Source organism: Pelophylax lessonae (genome assembly GCF_965119305.1).
Source record: "Pelophylax lessonae genome assembly, chromosome: 6".
Taxonomy (NCBI): Eukaryota; Metazoa; Chordata; class Amphibia; order Anura; family Ranidae; genus Pelophylax; species Pelophylax lessonae.
In genome coordinates this window covers 108,105,046-108,121,449 of record NC_138773.1, presented here as the reverse complement: position 1 = coordinate 108,121,449, position 16,404 = coordinate 108,105,046, and the positions used below count along the sequence as shown (strand labels likewise).

Genomic DNA, 16,404 nt, shown 5'->3' with positions numbered 1-16,404 from the left:
CCGTCTGCAAGGCACCTGCCATAGTTAACGTTCCTATATAGTTGACACGGATATCACATTTATGGACACTGAGCTGAGAAGTAGAGGCACCTATGAATGCATGCAGAGCACAAGATACATCCAATTAAGCTCAGTGACTAAGGACTCCTGCAGCCAGCATAGAATGCTTCAACCATCCCCCCCCCCCCCCCCCAAAATGACATACTGCCCAGGGGTGGTAAAAAATAGAATCAAAAAAAGGGCCAGGCCTTATGCAATAGGTTCTTGAGTGGGGTAAAACGAGGATCTCTATGAAAGACCAACACTTTCCAATAACTAATGGAGGCAGTTGCAATACAGCCTTTAGCCCACAATTACTTTGTGGGTAGAAGAGAGCTGTATCATGTCTAAGACAGCTTACTGTCCCCCAAGCTGGTCTCCAGACACCAGGTTTCAAAGGCAGGCTTAGGATTCTCACAGACCTCAACTCTCCAAAGTTAATAAGCCAAGGGCTGTAAAACACTAAAAATCCTCCTTAGAAAAAAAAAAAAAAAAGAAAAAAAACTTAGTTAAAAAGGTCTCAAAGCAGTAGTGTCACTTTTAAATACTGTTTCTTATGTTCGCTAGTAAAATCCTGAAACCTATTTTACATTTTTGCCTAAATAGTTTTCGTCCAAAAGAGCAAATTAGTACCCTTTAACCAAAACTTTATTTTTAGCTCAAGCAGTAAAAAGATACATAATTGATCTAACATTCCTAAATAACAATTTTGATTTACAATGCAATACAGTGAATTAAGATTAATAAAGTGTTTTAATATATGCAGTAAGGCTCCCGCCTACTGTCAGTTTTTGTTTCCTCCATCCAGAAAATCAGATCCGAGTAAAAAGTCATGTCTCTAATAGGTTCAATGGCTCATGTTTGTAGCAGAAAATATAGAAACTGAGCTGAGTGGGTGTTTTGGCAACATTTAATTAGTTCAAGCAAAAAGGATAAACCGTTTTCAGAAAAATAAGGCTAAATAGACTGATCTATCATTCAGGAAAGGGTTTTAGTAGAGTCTGAAAAAGATGTGTCACTTAATGGATTTTATATTTAGGATTTTTTAGGCAGAGGATGAATTCTTACAAATGGGACTGGGGGTTGGCATTTGAGTCTGGGACTAGGGTAGGAGAAGGAGTGCAAGGATTACAAAATCAGACACTTTCTCTTCCTCTTCTTCACTGGTGGTGGGCAGAGAACAGCTCTTATTGCTTCATCGAACACAGTCTTCAGTCCTCTTTGCGTAAGTGCTGAGCATTCTAAGTATTTCACGGCACCTGTCAGGAGAAAGCCACAGTAAGACAATTGTTTCCTCCAACTCTGGGGATTTCCCATTTGGTAATGAAAAACATCTATTTAAAGCCAAGGTAAAAAGGTAATATTGACAAACCCCTCTGAGCTATGGCAACGCCTTTACAGATGTCAATGACTGTAAAATTAACTTCCTAGTTCTATTGACATCTGAGAGAAAAATAAACTGCCAATGACAGCCTAAAACTGTTCAGGACACCAAAAAGATGACATCCAAGCACTTAGAGAAAATATTAACCTATTCATTTAATACGCCAATAATCTTTTCAACTGCAGCCGGTTGGTGTAGTGGTGCACTGAGAGGGAAGGAAGGTACATCCGTACCCGACTCCCCTCTGTGATGCAAGAAATATGAAGTGACAAGGATTTTGGATTGCAGAGGAGAGATCTGGGACGTAAAAGACCCCAGATCTCCCCATAGAGGACCTGTCATGGCCCATGCTAGTAACAAGGGAGGTTGATTATCCACAAACCTGTTCCCCATGCACCCCCATGCTCACAGCAGATGCGAACACATACATAAACCGTGATCGCACTACACACAAGTATCGCTGAAAGCATCATACAAAGCAATAATTCTAGCGCCAGACCTCCTGTGCAATTCAAGTGGTAACCTGTGAAGGCTTTTGAAGCGTTGCCTATCGGGATTTTTACCATAGTTTTTTGCTATTTTACAGGCGGCACAATTTTAAATCGTGACCTGTTCGGTTATTTACTTAGGTTAATGTAACATTTTAGATTTTAACAAAAATTTAGGCATCTCTGCTGGGGGGGGCACTTTTTTGGGGTTCGCTTTATTTCTCCAAGTGATTCTTAATGCAAGCGATATGCACCTTAGGCTCTACATCCCTGTTTTTCAACTCCAGTCCTCAGGGCACACTAACAGGCCAGGTTTTAAGTATTACCTTGGGGAGATGCAGACTAGAATACTGCAATCACTGAGCAGCAAATTATATCACCTGTGATGTATTTCAGTTTTCTTGCAAACCTGGCCTGTAAGTGTGCCCTGAGGACCGGAGTTGAGAAACACTGCTCTACATCACCTGAACATAACATCTGTCCCTCCACAGGTATGTTCCTGCTCTTCATTGACCTAAAAACTGAAAAATCGGCTGTTTGCTTAACTGTGTCTGTGTGCATTTTGCACATAAGCGATATGTACTTTTTGCCTTCACCATCTGTTGCCCCATATGTATCAATTATGTTTATGTTGCTCTGTAGTGTCTTACCCAAGTTATGGTCAGATCTTAGCTTTAAAACTCTTCCCTTATGGCGACAGCACTTTGCTGGAGTGCATTTCTTTTAGTGATTCTTTATACAGGTGATATGCACTTCAGCAATTGCACAAAGCGTATATACATAGCAAACTGCATTGAAAAGCACTAAACAGGCTACAGGTGACTGTCTCTCTCTTCAGCTCTCCTTCCACACCTAACAGTTGTGTACTCTCTCAAACTCCTTCACCCCTTCTCTCCACCCCACAGCTTATATACACACATACACACACTCACTGGCCACTTTATTAGGTAAACCTGTTCAATTGCTTGGTAAGAAATTGCTACTCAGCCAATCACATGGCAGCAACTCAATGCATTTAGGCATCTAGACGTGGTGAAGACAACTTCCTGAAGTTCAAACCGAGCATTAGAATTGGGGGGGGGGAAGATTTTTGTCTTACCGTAAAATCTTTTTCTCTGATGTTCATTGACGGACAAAGCTTCATATCCTTTGACTGATCATTTATGCTGCTCTCCTTAGGAGTAGGACACTAGGCAGAAAAGCGTTAAAGCTCGGCTACGCCTATAGGGCAGTCCCAGGGGGTATACTCCCACTTCCTTCTATAAGATCTCAGTTTTGTAACAAGAAATGTCAGAAGGATACATAACCCAACTCCAGAGGGGTGGGTGCTGTGTATGTCAATGATCAGACAAAAGGATTTTACGGTAAGACAAAAATCCAGCGCTCTTTCATTGACAGACACAGCTTCATATCTTCTTTGACCAATGGGACGTCCCAAAGCAGTGTGAGGGGTGGAAAACGCAGCAAAAAAATTTGCCAAAAAGGGCTCAACTTGGCCAACCAGTAACTGGAGCTCACCTACCAGAAAAAAAAAAAAAAAAAAAAAAAAAAAAAAAAAAAAAAACACACCCCCTCAAGAGGCAGAAGTTTCTGCCAGTGGCCTGCAAAACAGCAGCCAAACGCAGCATCTGCAGATGCAAAAATATCCACCTTGTAAAACTTGGTGAATGTGTGTACAGACGACCAGGTGGCCGCTTTGCAAACCTGGACTACTGACGTCTGATGACAGAAGGCCCAGGAGGCACCAAGCGTAATTGTAGATTGCGCCCTAACAGGGAAAGAAGGAACCTGACACTTAATAGAATAGGCCTGCACCATAGTCTGCCCGATCCATTTGGAAATGGTCACAGCAGATGCAGCCTGTCCCTTACGGGGTCCATCTGTAAAGACAAAGGAATCTGAATAGTAAATTGACTCAGTCGCCATAAGTACACCCTGCTCGCCTGGACCACATCCGAGGAATGCAAGAAAATTTATTTTGGATGTTTTGGCTTAGGACACAACAAAGGCAACACAATGTCTTAAGTGGAACTACGAAACGACCTTTGGAAGGAATGACGGACAGGGACATAGCACCACTTTGTCCCTGTGAACAGCCAGGTAAGGCGACCAACAGGACAATGCAGCCAGCTCAGAGGCCCTGGGTGCAGCAGAAGTAATAGCTACCAAGAAGGGCACTGTGACAAGGCAAGCAGAGGAATTTCACGAATAGTCTCAAAGGGCAGTTTTTGAAGAACCGACCGTACAAGATTAAGATCCCACAGGGGCACCAGGGACCATACCGGGAGAGCCAAGTGGTGAACTTCCTGCACGAAGGTGTGAACCAAGGAGTTTGTGGCCAACGACCTTTGGAAGAAAATGGCCAAGGCTGAAATCTGGCCCTGAATGGTGCCCAGGGCCAAACGCTGATCTACACCTCTTTGTAGAAACTCCAGCAGACGTGATACAGAAAAGCTAACACCGAGGCCAACACTTTTGTGAACACCCGAGTAGCTGAGGCGAGACCAAAAAGGTAACGCCACAAATTGATAGTGCTCCTCCCCTACGGCAAAAGTAAAGACTAACCTGATGCCTGACAAATTTGAATATGAGGGTAGGCGTCCTTGATATCGATGGAGGCCAGAAAATCCCCTTGATGAAGGGAAGCCACTACTGTTCGGACGCCATTCGGGATCTCTGAACTCGCACAAAGTGGCTCAAGGCCTTGAGGTCCAAGACTGGATGAACCTTGCCCTCCTTCCTGGGAACCATAAATAGGTTTGAATAAAACCCCTGAAAAACACTCCGACTCCCCCCCCACCCCAAGTACAGGTGAGCGTCCCTTCTGGTAGAGGCGGGCTTGTCCGCGATGACAGCAGAGCCCGTCTTAGACTTAACCTCCCGAGAAGGAACGGGAGGATTAAGAACCCTTGTCCAGCTACCCCGTAGGACGAAAGGGCTGCTTGTGGGCCGAAAAGACAGGACCACTTTTGCGGCGAGACAGGTTTTTCGTAACCTATGGAAGCAGGATGCTCTTGCCTCCCACGAGACCTTTTATAATCTCTTCCATGGAAGCTCCGAACAATCGGTCACCCACAAAAGGTGAGATCCGTCAACACCTTTTTGTAGGCCTGGTCCGCAGGCCAGCATTTCAACCAGATCATGCGGCACAGAGTGACCGACACCCTGCAGGCTAAAGGAGCCGCATCCAGGGAGGCATCACAAATATACTGTAACCCATGTATCAACTGGTCCGCCAGTTCATGAGGATGCTGAGCCCCTTTCAAATCCTGGCGTGAAAGCTTTGCCCATTTCGTCAAGGTCTGAGGGACCAAGGTTATGGCAAACAACGGCCTCAAGACTGTACCTGCCACAGTAAAAAGAAGGCAGACCAGAGATTCAGCCTTCCTATCTGCAGGGTCTTTAAGGGACGCAGCTTCCTCCACTAGTAGGAACGTGACTATTTAACCTAGAAACCTGAGAGTCCACCACCAATGGCACTGTCAGTTTCCTTAAGAGGGACTCTTTAAAAGGATACCTCCAAGCCAAACACTTAAGTATCCCAAACATGCGTTTCGGGGACCCCAATGACTAGCAAAAATCTCATCGAAATAGGCAGGAAAGGGGAACACCTTGGTCACCTTGGATGGTATGCAGCTGTGTCCTCAGTTTTCAAAGTTTCCTGCACTGATAAAATCAGTGCCTCTACAAGCGCCTTTTCTTGCGCAGATGTGGTTGGAGGAATCATCCTCACTGTCAGAGCACTCAGTGCGTGGGGGCAACTTGCGTCCTTGGTGGCCAAATCAGCCTCAGAATCTGAGGAAGCAGAAGAAAACTGGTGAAGGCGGAGGGCGCTTTTTACTAGGTCTCTTTTGGAAAACCATGACCACTTTTGACATCAATGACTGCAGGACCGCCATCATTGCCACCATGGCAGACAGACCCAGAGGGTCCCCACAGCTTCTAAAAGGCGGGTCGGGTGGCGACATGTTCTAGGGGCTCCATGACACCCTGGGGACCGTCAGCAAAAATAATTATAAGGCACGCTGTTAAACACCCCCCCACTGCTGTCTCCGGTGGCACTACAGGTCCCAGCAGTGCTGTAATAGCAGAAAAACAGAGATACACCGCCCCAGTACTCCCCACCGAATGGGTAGGAAGGGCACAAAGGGGGACCTACAGACCCTGGGAGAGGCCCGCGTCCACCCCAAATCTTTCCCATGGGAGAGGGGGACATTACTCAACACACCTTTGAACTGGGCAGGTCACCTTCCCCATCTTGGAACCGGGGGGTGCTGTGGGCCAGAGGTATGATGCGACTCAGGTCACAACCGGGTCGTTCGCGTCCTCGCGAAGTGTTTCACTCGCAGGCCAGCCCCCATCCAGTGGGGCTATGCCGCAGCCGCCCTAGTGCGGAGCTGTGGTCTGCACGCGCTCGCTGGCCATACCGGGGAGACCATAGGGATCTAGAATATGCAGTGAGTCACCCAGTCCGGCAGTTGATTGTTCCTGTCAGAACTACAGACTTGATTTTTCTTCTTTGAGAAAAAAGGAGAAAACTATACACCCTCAAAGAGAATCAGGTCCCCTAAACAGCAGCCTGCAAAACCTTGCGGCCAATTAAAGCATCCGCTGATGCCAACACATCCACTTTATAGAACTTTGAAAGCGGTGAAAGTGTGCACCGACAACCAGGTGGCTGCCTTGCAATCCAGCGTCACTGACACCTGACAGAAGGCACTAAGTGCCTGAGAAGAGTGGGCCTCGACAGGAAAAAGGGGGGACCCGACTCCTGATGGAATAGGCCTGAAAAACCGTCTGTCTGATCCATCTGGAAATGGTCGGAGGGGAGTCCAACTTCCTAAAAGACTCCGTAGCTGCAAAGTACAGCCTAATCGCCCAGGCAAATTTCCTTTGGAGGTTTTGGCCTGGGACACAGGAAAGGCAACACAATGTCTTCATTCAAATGGAAATCCGAGAAAAAAACTTTTGGGAGAAACGATGGACAGGGGCGAAGAACCACCTTATCTCTGAATCACCAAGTAAGGTGAACAACAGGATAAAGCTGCCAGTTCGGACACCCTGCAGGCAGAGGCGATAGCCACAAAAAAAAGCCACCTTCTGAGACAGCGCAAGCAAGGGAATCTCCCGAAGATTCTCAAAGGGGAGGCTTCTGGAGGACCGAAAGCACCAAATTGAGGTCCCAAGGCGGCAACGGAGACCGCACTGGAGGAACCAAATGTCTGACCCCCTGAAGAAAGGTACGCACCAGGGAGTGTGGCCAAGGTTTGTTGGAAGAAGACCGCCAAAGCTGAAACCTGGCCCTTGAAGTACTCCAGGCCAATTTCTGTTTTCTGTTCAACCACCATTGAAGGAAGGTCAAGATCCAAGCCACCGGGAAGGAACGAGAATGAACCTCAAAAGACTCACACCACACACGATAGTAGATCTACCTAGGAGGCAGATTTTAAAGCTTTTAACAGCGTAGGAATCACCAATTCAAACAAACCTCCACCCTGAAAGTGGCAAAGCCGTTAAAGCCAGCGACTAAAGTAGGATGAAGATTGGTCCTTGGGAAGTCCCTAAGGAGCATCGGCGACCAGCCATACCAGATCGGCATACCAAGACCAGTGAGACAGTCTTGAGCCACTAGTATGACCGGAATCCCCTCTGCCCGAATCCTGCACAGAAGTCGTGGCAGAAGGTTGAGAGGGCTGGAACAAATTAGTCAGCTCACCTTAGAATGCCAGCTACTTACCGAGCCGCCAGGACACTTCTTGTGCTCCCTTGGCGATTGACAGACCACAGCCGTGGAATTGTTCGAATGAATTTGTACCGGACACCCCTGAAGACTATTGTCAAATGAGCCAGACAAGTCTGACCGGTTGGAGTTACAGTACACTAATCAGCAGTCTGGGCTCTGCCAGCCCGGAGGGATGACCGTCTGCTGAACAGAAGCTGAATTGCCTCCTGCAAGGTCTGGAGTTTTTCCTGAGGAAGAAGCACTCTGGCTGAGGCAGAGTCCAGAGTCAGACACAGACAGGCCATTTTCTATGGACAGAACCAAAAGCAGACTCCTGAATGTTCAGGATACCACCAAGCTCTCTCAGAGTTCGCAAAACAATCTCCAGTAGTCCATCAGAGCAGTCGGAGACTCCACTCGCAGAAGATGGTCCAGATACCCCAGTACCACGATCACCCACTGACTCAAAAAAAATGCCAGCACCGGGGCCAACACTCCTGTGAATACCCGAGGTGAGACCAAAGGTCAACGCCACAAACTGATAATGCTCCATGTCCACGGCAAAACAGAGGAAGCGCTGGCGACAAGCACATATTAGAATGTGCAGGTGGGCTCAAGAAGAAATCCCCCTGATGTAGGGATGCCACTACCATGTGAATGGACTCCATGCGGAACTTCTGTACTTGTACAAAGCAGCTTAGCGCCTTGAGGTCTAGAATTGGACGAACCTTGCATTCCTTCCTGGGGACTGTAAAGAGGTTTGGAGTAAAAAAAAAAAAAAAAAACAATTCTTGAAAAATGTTCCAAACTCTGAACCATTACCCCTTAAAAAAAACATTTTGCAGGGCCCCAAAGAGACCCCGTAAGGGATCTGGGGACAAGTGCAGAAATCAAAGTAGCCGCATTCAAAGAGGCATCACAGAAACTGTAGCCCCTGGACCGACCGGTCCACCAGCTGCGCAAGACGGAAGAAGCTATTCCCCCTCCAGGTCTCGGCATAAAAGTTTAGCCCACTCAGTCAGTTTGCGACGCCAGGGCAATAGTAATTTCTGGCCTAATAACTAAATCAGCCATAGCGCACATATGGCAGGCCATAGCATCCGCCCTCTTATTAGCTGGACCTGTAAAGGTTGGGGCTCCTCAACTGGGATAAAGGCAACTCAATTTGACCTGGAAACCAGCAAGTCCACTACAGGTGGGGCCGTCCACCTTTTTATGTAGAAAATCCTCAAAGGATACCGCAAGCAAAAAACGCCTAGCAACCACTGGGTTTTGGACAACCCCACTGTTTGTTACAATGTTGTCAAGGTAAGCAGAAAGAGGAAAACCCTCACTGCTTTGGAGGGCGTGTGGGTGCCAAAAGAAACCGGTGCCTCCAAAAGCGGCATGAGCCGAAACCTATTTTTAAAGTTTCATGCACTGACACAAACAGTGCATCCATCAGCACCTATTTAAGCGCAGCTAGAGGAGCCAGCCTCACTATCTGAGCACTCAGGCTGCGTGAACGCAGACCCAGTAGTGTCGCTATATACTGAGCCGACTGCAATCCTACAAAGGGGGGCGCCGACCAAGGGTCCACAAATGGACCACCAATTGGACCCCCCAAAAAACAGCCCTCCATAGAGGACAAATTAGGACATAGCCCCCTTAAAAAGGGGGCCGCCCGCCGTGACGCGGACGCGCAGGCAGGGTACCCTTGCTAAAACAAGGCAGGTGCCCCACACAATAACGGCGGCAAGATTGTCATTAAAAATGAAGAGCCCCCACAGCGCCACCTGGTCCAAGGGAGGTGCCAAGCTGACCACATGGTTCGGCAGGCCACAAGCCACGGCCTAAATTTTTGTGGGGGCCAAGCCACAATTACACAGATCCTCAGCCTGGCAAATGCTCAAAGGAAGAATGGGGAGCTTCCGCTACACGCACTGGGGCCTAGTAGGCAACAAGCCGCGGCCCAAATTTGTGAGGGCACCCATCTGCCAGGACGAGAGCCCCAGCCATCCTCACAGGGGCCACCTCACATAGGTTACAACGAGTAGACCAAAAATTTAGGCTGCGGCTTTGTGGTCGAAAGACTCAGTGACCAAAATTTTAGAGGGGCTAGGAAGGGAGGGGAACCGGGGGGTCCGACCATGCAAGGGAGGGGCCTACGTCACTCCAAAACCCTCCAGGGGTAGTGGAAGGGGGGGGGGGGGGGACGACAGATCCTTACCACACCAGAAACAGGTGGGCACCGCTCAGGACAGTACAACGCTCCATCGTAATGTGGGTGCAGTCGGCCAGAAGGAATGCTTCGACTCAGGCCGAAGCCAGTTCGTATGTGTTCTCGCGAGACGTGTAACTCACAGGCCAGCCCCCATCCAGTTGGGCTATGTCGTGGCCAACCTAGCGCAGAGATGCGGTGTGCACATGCTCGCTGGCTGGACTGGGGGGGACCCTAAGAATATATATTATCCAGTTCCTCGCCCAGTCCGGCACTTAATTTTTTTACTGTGAGAACTACATTTAAGAGGAACAAAATTCCATTTAAAACGAAAAAATTGCCAGGACCAGAGATCCCAGTAAGGAACTAGGTCCTTACTCCTGACTAGGCAGAAAAAGACAGTGTCAATAGCTGAAAGTGGGTGTATACCCCCTGGGACAGCCCATAGCCGTAGTCAAGCTATTTCCTGCCTAGTGTCCTACTCTTGTAGGGGGCAGTATAACCAAACTTAAGAATCAGGAGCTGTGTCCATCAGTAAACAAAAGAAAAGTGTAAAACACTGCAAAGGGACAGCCCCCACCGCGCTGGAAGCACCACCTGGTCACCAGACACAAAGCAATCCTCAGCAGAGAGGGAGAGAACCCCAGACTCACCACCCAGCAGAAACAAACAGGCACCTGCAGCCACCAGGATAATCCGCACTCCACGTGCAGCGATAAGGAAGTGAAAAGATCTAAGGAGTCAGCACCAGGGGAAGAGAGGCTCCCACCGCCAAAATCCCCACCCTCAGAGCTCCACTGTAATGGTCGCCACTATTTTCAATGGCAAACCACCGCAAAATGCCCACCAGACTACACAAACATGGCCGCTGTGCATAGAAACACAGGCTACAGTTTGGCGGCACCACAGAGGCTCCCAGGAGGGATCCCTAGGCCTCAAGAACAGGCCCAGGCAGGAGCCCCCCACCGGGTACAACCTCCACCCCCAGTAGATCAGCCAGTCACTGGCATGCATCCCCCGGCCCCTATTGCCAGCATAGCACCTTTCCCCAATCCCAGGTGGTGACCAGACCACCAACACAGCGCCAGCATAAGTGGAGGGGGGGCCCAAATCCACTCCAAAACCCTCCAGGGGGAGGGGACAGCTATTCACCATACCAGGAACCAGGCGGGCACTGCTCCAGACAGAACCTCCTCTCCATTGAAATGGGGGGGGGGGGGGCGTCAGCCAGGAGCAACATTGCGACTCGGGCCTGAGACCCGGTTGTATGCGACCTCGCGAGCCGTTTAGCTCGCAGGCCGTCCCCCGTCCAGTGGGGCTGTCGTGGCTGACCTAGCACGGAGCTGAGGTCGGCGCGCACTCGTTGGCCAGACTGGGGTGACCACTGGATCTAGATGATCCAGCCCGTCGCCCAGTCCCGCAGTTGATTGCAGATCCCACAGGAAAAAAAAAAAAAAAAAAAACACACCACACTAATCTACTGGGGATTTCCACACAGAGCCATTACAGAAAATGGTCCGAAAAAAAGTATACAATGAGCAGCAGTTGCGTGGACGTAAATGCCTTGTTGGAGGTCAGAGGAGGAGACTGGTTCCAGATAAAAGAAAGGCAACAGTAACTCAAACAACTACTCTGCAACCAAGTAATGTAGAATACCATCTCTGAACACACAACAGATTGAACCTTGAAGCAGATGGGCTACAGCAGAAGACAACTCCTGTCAGCCAAGAACAAAAATTTGATTCTACAAATCGCACAGGCTCACCAAAATCAGAAAATAGAAGATTGGAAAAACGATGCCTGGTCTGAGGAGTCTTGATTTCAGCTGCGACATTCAGATGGTAGGGTCAGAATTTGGTGTAAACATGAAAGCAAGGATCCATCCTGATTTGGATCATCGGTTTAGGCTTGCGATGGTGGTGTAAATATGGTGTTGCTGACCATGTCCATCCCTTTATGACTACAGTGTAACCATCGTCTAATGGCTACTTCAACAGGAAATTCGCATCATGGATGTGCAGCTGACAATTCTGCAGCAACTGCATGATGCTATTAGGTCAATCTGGACCAACATTTTAGGAATGCTTCCACCTTGTTGGACTTTGTTGAATCTATGCCACAAAGAATTGGGTAGTTCTGAAGGCAAAAGGGGGTCCAACCGGGTACTAGCAAGGTGTACCTAATAAAGTGGCCAGTGAGTGTGGATCACCCTCCCTTCTGTCCTCTCCCTAATAATGCACTCACCAACTCCTGTGACTTCTACACCCACAAGCTGATAAAACCTCCAAGGCCTTGGGGTATGTCCCTTTATACAAAATTGGCACTCCCATATTACCTCCCCTCACCCTTCTGCTTCTCCTTACCTCTGGTAACATTGCTTTAAACCCTGGGCCTCCATTATTTAACTATGCCCAACACTCCCGTTACCCTACACTCTCTGGCAGCAGCTGCTGCAATCCACAGAACTTAGTTTCCATTCCTCTTCCCAAAACCAGTCACCCTTTCTCCTGCAACCCCTGGAATGCCCGCTCTGTCGGTAACAAACTTGCCTCTCTCCACAACCTCTTTATTGAATTCCTTTAATCCATTACCAAAACCTGGGTTCATGAATCAAACACTGCTTCTCCTGCTTGCTTCCCTCTCCCATGGTGGTCTTCTCTGGAATCATTCCCCAGACCCAGTGGTCAGAAGGGAGACGTAGTGGGAATCCTCCTTGGCCCACAAAGCACCCATCGGGTGCTTCACCCACATCCCCCTCTGACACACACTGCACTTTTTAGGTACATTTTTTTTCATCTATTTTCTCCAATTTCTCTAAAAGTTTCTGTGATCTACTGACCTTCTGGATTGGCATCAACCTTCCTTGATGACTTCTCTGCTTGGCTACCCAGAACAAACTTCTTGATCCCCTTCAGTTCGGGATGTCACCCTCCACATTCCATGGAAACCGCTCTCCTTAAACTCACAATCAATCTAGTAATGGCTAAAGTTATGGACACTATTCTGTGTGCCTATTCCTGGACCTCTATTCTGCTTTTGACACTAAGCCAGCGCAAAACAAAACAAAACAAAACAAAACAAAAAAAAAAAGGTCTTTGGTTGTGACTGTACTTTTGGCGGGTTCCCATGCTAACTATCCCACGGCACCTTCAGTGTCACTTGACAATTCTACTCCTCTTCCTTTCTCTGTCGGTATTCTGTTCTTGGACCTCTTTTCTCACTCTACACCTCCTCCCTGGGTCAGGTTTTAGCCTCCCATTGTTTTCAATACCATTTCTATGCGGATGACACCCAAATCGCTCTACCCCTAAGCTCATACAGGCAAAAAAAAAAAAAAAAAAATTTTTTTTTTTAGTTTTGGATAGAGTGGAGGGATTAGAACCTGTGCCAGTTTTTATTGCCATCTGTGCCCCCATCTTTTTGTACTGTTTAACATTATCCCTGAAAAAAGAAACAAATTTTGGGTTGAGACCCTGGGATTCTCCTACTTTGGGAAGGATTTCCTCTCACTCCGTTTTGGCTATGGGACAGAAAGTGTAGGGGAGAACAAAAAAATAAAAAAAATAAAAAAAAAATAAAATAAAAATCCACTGGAGGGGCAAAATCCCTTCCTTACTCTAACCAAAATGAGGTTTTGCCTTTAATGCGACTTCTAACTTTATTGCTATCACACAGGGGCCAGCACCTGCCAGTTATGTAAAAGTGATCAGGTCACTCCATAGCCCCCCGGATAACATTTCTAGTAAATCTCAGAGCAGACAGATAAAAACTGAAAAAAAAAAAAAAAAAAAAAGCACAGCTATGAGCTTGTTTTGTTCATGCACCAGACATGCCTGAAGAGGCAAACTAGTCAAGTCCCGGTTCACACTTGTGCAATGTGGGAAGGCTGCGAATTCGCAGCCTGTTCCCGCATCGCAAACGCACATCTGGCAGTTCACACTGCCATATGCGATACGCAGGGGGTGTCAATTAAATGTTGACACCCCCAGTTTGATCGCATATCGCAGTGCGATCTGACAGTTCGCACAGGATCGGATCACACAAGTGTGAACCACTGTGCGATCCGATCCTGATGCGGCTGGAAAAAAGGGTCCTGTGCGTCTTGTGCGGGTGCAGTGCGAATTTCAGCCATACAAAGTGTATGGCTGAATTCGCATCCGATCGCATGTAATGGAGCAGTGCGCTCCGAATTACATGCGATCGCCGCACTCGCAAAAGTGTGAACCGGCCCTAAAAGCACCATCTCACATATGAAATCCAAATATTTACAGAAGACCATCACACTGAACTGTAGGAAGCCAAAAGCTGACGCTGTCAGTTTTAACAGGAGGGATTATAAAACTTTCCTGCTCTGCTACATGACAAATTGACAATTAAATTTAGGATGAACTCAAGCCATTATTTTGCTATGCTGCAAAACCTGTTTCACCAGTAATAAATATTTCAAACGAAAAAAAAAAAAAAAAAGCACACACACAAAACATACCAATCTCTTTTGCCATGGCAAGTCCCTGAGGATAAGTTATGGGTGTAAGCTTCTTCTCTTTCAGCTTCTCAATTGTGTCTTTATCATCTCTCAAATCAAGTTTTGTACCCACAAGGATGATGGGAGTGTTGGGGCAGTGGTGTCGGACTTCTGGGTACCACTATTTAAAACATAAACAGAAGTTATAAGTAAATAAAAAATCTAGTAAAGTTCTTTCAACCCACAGCTAAAACTAAGAGCAAACATTTTGCCTTATGCCTTTATAGATAAAAGGGGCTTAAAACTAACAATGACCCAGGTCAGGGCAGATGTCAGGAAAGTAGGCCAAACACTCGTGTCTACGGTTCCAAAATACCATTTCCATTTAAGACAATGTACCATTTACATTGATTTTTTTTTTTTAAAGCAGGTTCTGAACTGCTCACCCCCTTCCCAGTACATATAAACATCCTTACATTCCTGCAGTGCGGAAAACCCCAGGAAATAAAAAAAACACACATGTTTACCTTAGCACGGACATTCTCAAATGAAGCTGGGCTCACAAGTGAAAAGCAAATAAGGAACACGTCCTAAAAAGATAAAGGCAAACAGTACATTACCAAGTCTTTCAACAATATTTGATTATGCTGCAAATAAAAAGAAAAAAAAAAAAAAAAATAGATCTTGCAGGAGGAAAAAAAAAAAATAAAAAAAAGTGCATTACATTAGAATCAGGAAGTGAAAACATTGAAAACATAGAACACAGACACTGAATTACCAGTTCCTCTAATTTTCCCCTTACCAGGGTGTTTTAGATTGCAGATCAAAAAAGGGACAAGAGAAAAGCATTAATTGTTCCTTGCAAGCAAGAAAATAAGCTCTGCAAATTGCAACCCACACCGACAGAAGGTGGCACGCATGGACGGACGAACGAATTGCAATCCCTCTGCTAGCAGCAGGTATTAATTAACTCACCGAAACATTGGAAGCTTTGGGGCTCGGGCTAAAAGCCTAGTAAGAAATACTCAGATTCAAAAGCAGATTTTAGTGCTTCAAATTAGCTAAGCTCCCTTTTAATAGGAGACAGATACATTTAGGAAATAATTTTCAAAGAGACCTTTAGCACAAACATCAGGAAAACAAAATTGGTTTAACAGGAAAGAAGCAATAAATTCTGCTTTGTAAAGAGAGCAACAGTCCTTGCAATAAAACCTTACAAAAGTCTGGTTGCGTTCACAAAAAAGTTCCCTTTACAGGAAATAAACCTTTTATTGCTAGAGAACCTTCTAAAATCAATTTGCCAAGTTTCTATTTCTAAATGATTACAGTTTAAAATAAAAAAGTTTTAAGTTACCCAGTGTACCCAACGACCAGACAATGACGCAACAGGCGAAACAGCCACCAAGCCTTATCTGTTTATAAAATAAATATTTACCTTAACCACTCCTAAAACTGCTGAGGAAAAAATAAAGGCTGGCGCTAGCCCACACATGAAAAGGGTTGCTGTTGACATTAAGTCCGCAGTATGATAATGAAGGGCATGGAAGAGGGCGGAAAGCCTTCTGACTGACAGCACTTATAGCAATTGTTACATTGGCTACTTAACCACTGTGGGCAGCATCAAATATATTTCTTGTGTGCCTCTTTAGTAAAATATACATTGGAGGAACAAAGAATTACATCCAACCCAGAATAATCTGATCTATTGCATAAACACGGTGCTTTCACCCATGCTCACATAGCTGTACAGAAGATCAAAACATAGATCCTTACCGTCTGTGGATAAGACAATGGACGCAGCCTATCGTAATCTTCTTGCCCAGCTGTATCCCACAAGCCCAAGTTAACTGGTTTTCCATCAACCATAACATTGGCAGAGTAGTTGTCAAATCTGAATTTGGAATTTAAATGTATATGTTCACACAATAGGCTTAAACATTTTAAGAAAATAATAAAAAGTCAGCTGCTGGTTAGCTGTGAGGGAAAAAAAAAAAAAAAAATAAAAAAAAAAAAAAAACACAGAAAAAAAAAAAAAACAGAATCCTCCAGCAAGTCTGATTTTTGGAAGGCTTTCAAACCGAAACACTAACATGCTTCCTTTAACTG

At 46.4% G+C, this 16,404-nt stretch overlaps 1 protein-coding gene across 2 annotated transcripts in view; it reads right to left on the bottom strand.

The window, feature by feature from the left end:
- Positions 1–546: 546 nt before the first annotated feature.
- Positions 547–16,404, bottom strand: part of LOC309557858 (ras-related C3 botulinum toxin substrate 1) — a 33,039-nt gene continuing 17,181 nt past the window's right edge. The window contains exons 3-7 of one of the 2 annotated variants that reach the window (XM_082260652.1): positions 16,072–16,189; positions 15,274–15,309; positions 14,826–14,888; positions 14,320–14,479; positions 547–1,298 (exon numbers count right to left, since the gene is read on the bottom strand). In XM_082260652.1, the coding sequence (XP_082116778.1) occupies positions 1,168–1,298; positions 14,320–14,479; positions 14,826–14,888; positions 15,274–15,309; positions 16,072–16,189 (508 nt within the window). In that variant the 3' untranslated portion in view covers positions 547–1,167. The remainder of the gene's footprint in view (positions 1,299–14,319; positions 14,480–14,825; positions 14,889–15,273; positions 15,310–16,071; positions 16,190–16,404) is intronic. The other variant, XM_082260653.1, reaches the window with a different exon arrangement.